The sequence below is a fragment of the Hordeum vulgare genome, chromosome 6H (genome assembly GCF_904849725.1).
Source record: "Hordeum vulgare subsp. vulgare chromosome 6H, MorexV3_pseudomolecules_assembly, whole genome shotgun sequence".
Taxonomy (NCBI): domain Eukaryota; kingdom Viridiplantae; phylum Streptophyta; class Magnoliopsida; order Poales; family Poaceae; genus Hordeum; species Hordeum vulgare.
The window spans coordinates 18675911-18684183 of NC_058523.1; the positions used below are offsets into that span (position 1 = coordinate 18675911).

At 43.9% G+C, this 8273-nt stretch overlaps 1 protein-coding gene across 1 annotated transcript; it reads right to left on the reverse strand.

Moving 5' to 3' along the window:
• Positions 1 to 1164: 1164 nt before the first annotated feature.
• LOC123402237 (putative disease resistance protein RGA4) lies at positions 1165 to 7927 on the reverse strand. The gene is made up of 5 exons (XM_045096129.1): positions 6891 to 7927; positions 5126 to 5264; positions 3113 to 4975; positions 1746 to 2756; positions 1165 to 1648 (listed from the first exon to the last, which is right to left on the reverse strand). Exons 1-5 carry the CDS (start codon positions 7923 to 7925, stop codon positions 1566 to 1568), a joined length of 4131 nt encoding a protein of 1376 aa, XP_044952064.1. The 5' UTR covers positions 7926 to 7927; the 3' UTR covers positions 1165 to 1565.
• Positions 7928 to 8273: the final 346 nt, after the last annotated feature.

The window sequence follows — 8273 nt, forward strand, 5'->3', positions numbered from 1 at the left end:
ATCACCCTTGCTATATTTTACACAGGCTCGATAACGAAATGTTCTGGAGTTGTTGTCACTTGTCAGTTGACGAAGAGCCAAACAGAGACACTCTCTGTTCTGCACTTAACATTGTTCTGAGGTGGTGTTTCAAGAGGAAGCAAGCAATTTCTGAGCGCCCGTATTTTAGGATACAAAGTCTTACCCTTTACTGTAATTCCAAGTACGTAGTAAATACTGTCAAATGACCCCCACTGAGATTGGAGCTACCATGGTAGTTAATCTATTCATTATTGTTGCATTAGGGAATTCATCTCAAGTTCCTCTTTATCGGAAAAAAATCTCAAGTTCCCACATTGGATAATTACTGGAACAAACATCATAAATACAGATAGTCTCTAAGAGGCTATACTACATCATCGTTTCTCCTGACACGTAAAATCTTACTGCCCATCCACAAAGTACAGACGGCATAACACTTGTCTTTGCCAAATAGATAGATGACCAAAAATTTAAAAATAATGTTCAACTACAGTCCAAACTGCAGCGTCAAAGTAGGCTTCCCTTGTTGGAGTTAAACACGAAAGAATCGTGGCCATGTCGGATTCAGTACATGCATGTAGGTGTCCGACTAGGTTTCTAGTTCAATCACGAATAGAATTAGGATTAGTTGGCAGCCTAGCTAGCTAATATATATACTCATGTATACCCCTGTACTGAGAACCAGAATCGTGAGTTGAAATAAAACACAAGGCTCGTTACGAGCCTTTGGCAATACGCCGGTATCTCGTGTGCGTGCGTTTGGTGCTTCCGGCCGGCTGGCCGTTGTGTGCGTACGTATACGTTGGCGTAGTTGCTGCAGTTTCACATAGAATCGATCAGGAGCAGCGCGCTATTTTGGGATAGCTTTGCACTGCATTGGTGGATCGAACAGGAGCCAGCTAGTGGTGTATCTCGACGTAAAGCAATTCGTTGAGTTCAACAAGTGGTTAGTCTTCGTCGTCGATCGTCACCGTCGTCGGAAAGTACTCGGCGTCGGGTCTGGGCTAACATCCCTTTCACCACGTCTGCTCTGCATTCATGCATTCAAAAGCTCCAACCACATCCAGCAGGGATGTAGCTCCCCTTTCACCTGATCAAGCCAATGTTTTGATTATATCAGATATATACGACCACGCACCAGGGTTTAACATATCAAGAATTTTCATTTCCGTGCATAGCAGGATGCTAACCTTACTAACAAGATCACCCATGCTATTAAATGAACCGCCAGTTAAATAAAAATTGTCAATACAGAGTCTGAGCTAACACACTGCTAATAGTTGTATCGATTACCATTCTTTCTGAGTTATGTAATTTTTATATACTAGCAACCAAGAGGGTTAAGCAGTTAAAGATTCTCACTAGCATTAGTGCCAATCAAGACTCGGAGCACTAGGATTCTCACTAGTAGTTTCTATTGAGAATCTTTGTTTGCACTAAGATTCTCACGAAGGGAACTTGATGGCGGGATAGTAGGACTTTAACTTGAGGGAACAGGACTAGGATTCTCACTAGCAGTTTGTACCCATCCTCACTAACAGGACTCAAAGCACGTAGTTAATGGTCTGCACTTCTTGTTCATTATTTTCATCCCCTGGGCCTGATGAAGCTGCTTCATCATCCTGCTCTGCATCCACCAAGGCAAATTGAATATGACAAAAATTAGTGAGCAGAGCAACCCGACCATCAAATTAAGATGTAGGAGAAGCTATATGTTAATTTACCTCCCGATTTGGATGACCTGCTGGCCATGAAGTGCTGCGACAGCATATCCCTCGCCCTGACAGCGTCCTCCTTTGCTATCTCACGCACTTCCATGGAGTAATTCTTCCGCTTGGTGCTCAGCATGGCTGCATCATCCTCCAGTTCTATGACTATGTTATGCAATCTGCAGCAGGCATATATTATTTTACTTAGAGTTTCCAGATTGGCCGGCCACCACACCTCTCCCTGCAGGCACTTCCATGTGTCTTTGAGCCTTGCCATCGCCTTCAGAGCACAGGTTCTGGCCGCGGAGTGTCGCCTATTAAACTCTGCTTTGGTATCTGAGAGGTCTTCTTCCTGGTAAGGCGTGAGTAGCCACGGAAGAAGAGGATATCCTGTATCACCAATTATATATTCCCCGACTTCTGATCCATCCAATGCTACCTTTAGCTTGCTGCCATTCAGCCTACCGCCCTTCTCGCACCCATTAAAGAGATGAGAGTCGTACAATATGTTTATGTGGTTTATGCTACCTGCCGATCCCAACCAGATGTTTCTGAACCTCATCTCTGGATCAACGATCACTTGCATCTGAGTGGTCTTATTCTTCTCCCAGTTAGGTCCAAATGGGATTTGAGTTGCACATATAACACCACAACAGTTATTCATCTTGTGGATCTTCTCAAACTTGGATTTGATTTCATCCTTCTCATTGCAGTCTGGCCAGCTTGAGTGGTGGTCTGCCTGCTCCCACATAGCATCAACGAACCTCTCAGTTACTGACAAGGCGGTTGACTCGTTCACACCAACAGAGGATCCTACGATCCCTGTTGGCTCACTGGAATGCAGCCTTCTAAGAGCAACGGCTACCCGGTCTTGTAAAGACAGCACCCTTCCGTTAACAAAGGTGTAGCTGTTCATATCTTGCATTGACGGCTCCATCACCAAGCTGCAGATGTAGCTAAAGGTTTCTCTCGTCATTTTGAAGACAAACTGAAATCTTTGTGCATCCTCAAAATAAGACAAGGTTCCTATATTAGAAGAAAACGTAAAAGATATTACACAACTCATAACTTGCAAGGCAAGATGCCTAGGAGAACAAATAGAGAACAAATATTTAGCAACATATGGAAGCGCAGTCAGATCCGACAGTAGCATTGGTCGATAAATAAGCATTACAAAACGATAAGAAGTTAGTTGTCTAAGGTAATACATCTATGTACTATATATTTTTTCGTCCTACTCTAGAAGGGTGTATTCAAAAGAATGAGAATGTAGGGAATATATTTAAACTGCAACATGCTGATGAAAGGTAGAAAATAAAGAGAATAGTTTAGATAACCAGAATAAATAGACAAATTAAGATGAACCAGCATTGCAAAATTACCTCTGGACATGAAAGAGAAGCTGACATTTGTCTCCAAGTTGTAGGGCTTAGCTGTGTACAAGACATACCATTTCCTGGAATTACCTCCTTCGCCTGCATAAGCCTTGACATGCCCAACATGCCTGAACTTGTCCCACTCAAGGCCAGATTGTCCCGCGGCTATGGAAGCAAGCAGTGCTAGGCGGCAGCATAACTCCAAATGTCTTGGGTTTATACCTCCCATGTATATTGGGAGTGTCTCCATGTCTTTATCTGTGAGCATGAGCCTCTGGAGTGCAGGAACACCCTCCAACACCTTCAGCTTTGGGCAGTCTTCGATGGTAAGCTTCTGCAGCCTGGGAAGATTAGTGATCCTCTCCAAGTCAAGGTTTTCATCCAGATCCAGCTCAACCAGAGATGGAAAGTTCTCTATAGAGATGAGGCCCTGGACATAGGATATGATTAATTTATTCAAAGCCCTTGCCTGGGATGCAAGGCCAGGAGGAAGACACTTCAATTTGCATCTATCTAGCGTAAGCACCTGCAAGACAGGAAAGGCTTGCACTTGCTCCTCCCAGTCCCACTCCTCCCATTCCACCAATCTTATTAATTCCATCTTATGCAATCTCGGAAATGCAGCCACCATTTGGGCAGGACGAGCGTTGTAGTGATTGTTGGACTGCATGAATTCAGGTCCAACACACTTGATGGCTGGAGCACAATTGATCTGAATGAACTCCAGATAGGGGAGCCGACACAAGCCATCAGGAAGCTGTGTGCAGCAAGCTAGGTCGACAATGAACAGAATCCTTAAGCTCTGGAGGGGCACATCTGATGATGACATCATCCACCTTGGGGGCCATCGGCCAAAATATCCTCTCATATCAAGAGATTCTAACCTGGGCGGAGGGCAGAGCTCATGAAACACCTTCTCCATTTGTTGTTGCTCTTCCTCAGAGACACAATCTTCCTCTTTAATCAGTCCATCATCTCCTAATATACTACCACAATTTAAGACTAGAGTAGTAAGATGCACCTTGTCAGCAAGCTTTGCCTTTGCTGCCAATGAGGAAGTAGTTATATTCTCCAATCCGTCCAAATCAAGAATCTTGAGCTGAGAAAGAGGACCCAACTCTTCCAAACTACAACAATCACCATCCACCTGGGCTGGAAACCCAAGTAATACCCTTAAGTTCGTCAGAGCACAAAAACCCCTGGGTATGCCTTTTATACTTGTTGCATTGAAGTTAAGGTACCTTAGCTGCCCTAACTTCACAATGCTACCTGGAAGTTTCACAAATTGTTTGCATCCAAAAAGGCTAATGTACTGCAAGAATTTCATATTTCCAATGCTATCAGGCAGACTAGATATATCAGTTTCTCGTAAGGACAAGTACCTCAGGTGCTTGAGTTCATGCAAAGATTCAAGCAATTCTACAACATGTGCAGAATCTATATGCAAAGTTTGTAGACATGGAAAATTAACTAACGAATCACCAGGCTTGATATTTATATAGCCAGTTGATATTAATGCCCTTAATGTCTTTTGTGCTTGCAAAGAACTCCACTCTAACCCATATGATTCTGATGCTTTGCTTTCCAGAGATAACCGAAGAAACTCATGTGCACTAAGTTTACTAACAATATTAGTTTCTCCACTATGAACTGCTAGTGCCTCATCTCTAGCCACAAATTGAGCAAATGAGCGTACAACATCATGCATGTTGCAGACATATTGATCAACATAAACTGTATTTGGCTCTATAAGATTCCTCAGTATCAGCTCCTTGTAGTACTTGCTTCCTAATTCTTCTATGTCATCTAAGGTCCCGTGAAGAAATCCTTCACTAATCCACATGCCAATGATTTCGTTCCTAGAAAACACTGCAGTTTTAGGGAGAAGGGAGTAGTGCAGAAAACATTGTTTGGCACAAGAAGATAAATCTTCATAGCTTAAATATACTGCATTGTTTAGCTCTTCGGGTATTCCTGATATTGACCATATAGAATCATCCAAAACTATCTTCCACTCATGCTGTTTTTTGTCCTTCTGACACAAGATCCCACCCATTACTTTGAGAGCAAGAGGCAAACCATCACATTTTCCAACAATCTGCACTCCAATATCCTTGAGCATATCAATTTCACATTCATCTGTCTCACTTGAGATTATCTGCAAGCAGTTGAACTGATAGAGTCAATAGCGGAGTGTGTTGGGCATAAGCTACGCATGGTGTGCCGGGCGCGAGCGTGCTGTGCGCGAGCGGGGGGCACAGCGGGAGTGTGGCGGGTGTGCGTGCGTGTGTGTGCGCGCGTGAGCACAGGCGTGTCAGTGCGTCGCGGTGTGCGTGCGTTAGACTAGGGTTAGCTAGGCGTGCTGGTCCGGGTCTCCCAGGAGCGATCACTCGCGGGCTTTGTGTTAGCAGGGCGCGTTCGTGCGCGCGGTGGCCGCGACTAGAGCGGGCGAGATCGTGTGCAGCGGGAGGTGGTGCCCAGGGTATAAAACCTGTGTGGGGTGCGTCTGTAACCAGTGTGGGTGTCGAGTTAGAGCTCGGAATAGAAGCCGTGGTTGCGGCGGCGGCGTACGTGCGCCGGGAAAATCCCCACCGTTTCCCTGTGCTCTCCTCTCCTTCCTCCCTCCTTCTCTGTTTGCGACAGTGTAGCAAGGCGAGAGGCAGTGCGTGAGAGAGCGAGAGGTGCCGGGGCAACAACAGAGTGGTTTTCCTTTAGAGAAAAAACATAGAAATTTGGTAACTGCTAGTGGAGAAAGAAACTCATGAATGATCAGTTAACGTACTGCCTAAATTGAACTATCAAGTGGATGAGCTGGTAAGTGAGGATGTTGCTGTCAACTCGGATGCCTATAGCATGTGCGAGGCTACAATCATTACATGTTCACCCAAACGATGTTAGGTTTTTTACTCTTTTAACCACAGGATGCTTAATTTAATCTATGATCTCAGAAACTAAACAGATTATGTGCTTAATTATGTGGATACATACTACAATACATATACTCATCCTCCAGAAAACAGAGTCATATTTTTTACCCAGAAAACCAGAGTCATACTTAATCTACAGTTACACAAGGGGGGTTGGTTGTTACATGTTTAAATCATCTATAATTCTATACAGGAAATTTTATAATTCTACCAATCACAAATAAGTTTTTTTTAGAAAAGGACCAATTACAAATAAGTAGAAGAATGAAGTACCATCTTTTGTTTTTTATCATTCTACCAATTGCAAATGATTGACTGTGTAGTTGTGAACATGATGGAAATGGAAGAACAATGACACTGTTTCTCACTTTTTATAAATGTAAGAACATTCATATGATCCTAATTACCAATTTTGTTTGGACTTGCATTTTAGGTGATGACTACGTATATTACTATGTATATTTCAATAAAATTAGCTTGCTAAAAGGGAAAAACAGTGCCAAATAAAGGAATATGGTTTACGGAGACACTATTAATTACTAAGGGATAAAACTATATATTCGAAAAAAGATGCATGTGGGAATATCTGTAGGAGCACAGATGACCAACTTTCATCAACCTAAATTTGATACCTAGGTTGAACTATTGCACTTTCTGTGCACACAATACAGAGTGTCCGAACTAGTTGCGGCAGGTGCATGTGTGGTGGCATAAAAATATAGTGTCCCTGTTGTATGGGTCCATGTTGTAATCTCAAAGAATTGTACATAAAAGAAGTATGCCCAATTATTATATCCCTACCCCAAATTAAGCATGAACGTAGTAATATTAAAGATGTATGGAATTTAGTTATGCACCTGTTTCTTGAGCAATGACCAGGCATCCTCCTCCTCTAATTTGTCCACATGGTGGTAGGGAAGCACAGCTTTCATCCTTCGAGCTACTCTTTCATCTCTAGTAGTGACGAGGACTCGGCTACCTTGAGCCACAACATTAGACAAGGATGTTTTAAGCACATCATCCCATGCTTCATGGTCCCAAACATCATCTAGCACCAGGAATAGCTTCTTCCCTTTCAAGCTGGTGGCAAGGATTGGCTGAAGCACAGCCAATGCCTTTTCGCGACCATGTTGTCCCCCAGCTTGCGTGATGATTGTCCTGAGCAAGTCAACCTTGTCGAAGTCCTTGTTGATGCTCAACCATATCGACTTCTCGAACTCGGCATTCAGGGCTTCATCGTTGAAGACCTTCTGGGCAAGAGTGGTCTTGCCGATTCCACCAACCCCAACAACGGCGACTACCATGATGTTGGTATTGACCTCCTTTTCACTCAGCATGATCTCGACTAGCTTTCTCGTGTCTTGTTCGATCTTCTCTCCGACTACACCGGACCGATCAAACTCCCCTGATGTCTCACGTCTTTTATTGCCAGAATGAGAGCCATGGACCTTGCTGTTGCGATCCTCATAGGAACCAAGAGGGATGAAGCTGAAAGCAGCGCTTCGCTCCATGATGATGTCGAGCCTCTTGTTGAGCGCCTTGATGCGGGTACCGATGTCGTGGGCATGGGAGGGATTCCGCATGCAGAAAAGCAAGGGGTTGCAGCACCCCACATTTGCACTGGACATACCGTGCTCCATGGCCTTGAGCTGGCAGAGGTCGAGGATGTCGGCAGCTTCATACATGGCACGCTTGAGCTGGGACACCCATTCTTGCACCCTCTTGTCAGTGATGTTTCTCCTGTCAGCATCAGCGAGGAAGTTCTTGAGATCCCTAAGCTTAATGTGCATCTTGTCGATCTCACGTTTGAATCCAAGCAACATGTGCACCTCTTCACTCGCCATCTCCGTCAGCATGTGTAGCACGTATGACGCAAAGGCATCCAGGACCATCGTTATATATGTTTGGTACGTTTTTTCTGTTACAAATTTTAACCACATATATCAAGATCATCCCCGCCACTTGTTGCAGCTGAAGATTGCCAGCCAAAACTAGTGAAAAAGGCAGCACTAGAATGCTAACATGGGTACATGAGGAACAAGTTATAATTTATGAGCATGTGCAAGCTACCTAGATTAACAGAGGCAAGCAAAGCCAACTAATCATACAGAGAGGTACAAAATTACCTTCAAGACGGATGTATGTTGGGTCTTGCTCTAGGCCTTCTGGAGCAACTCGTATTACAAGCTAGTACATGTGAAGGGCCTAATAAGGACGGGGCATTATATGTATATATAAGC

What these genes read in the sequence shown, in the direction of transcription:
- LOC123402237 (XM_045096129.1), bottom strand. Translation starts at nt 7,925, where the DNA reads ATGGTCCTGGATGCCTTTGCGTCATACGTGCTACACATGCTGACGGAG. An exon ending in GGTCATTGCTCAAGAAACAG is followed by an intron (nt 5,265 to 6,890) that starts GTGCATAACTAA and finishes AACTGCTTGCAG; the next exon opens with ATAATCTCAAGTGAGACAGA. An exon ending in CAGGTCATCCAAATCGGGAG is followed by an intron (nt 1,649 to 1,745) that starts GTAAATTAACAT and finishes TGGTGGATGCAG; the next exon opens with AGCAGGATGATGAAGCAGCT.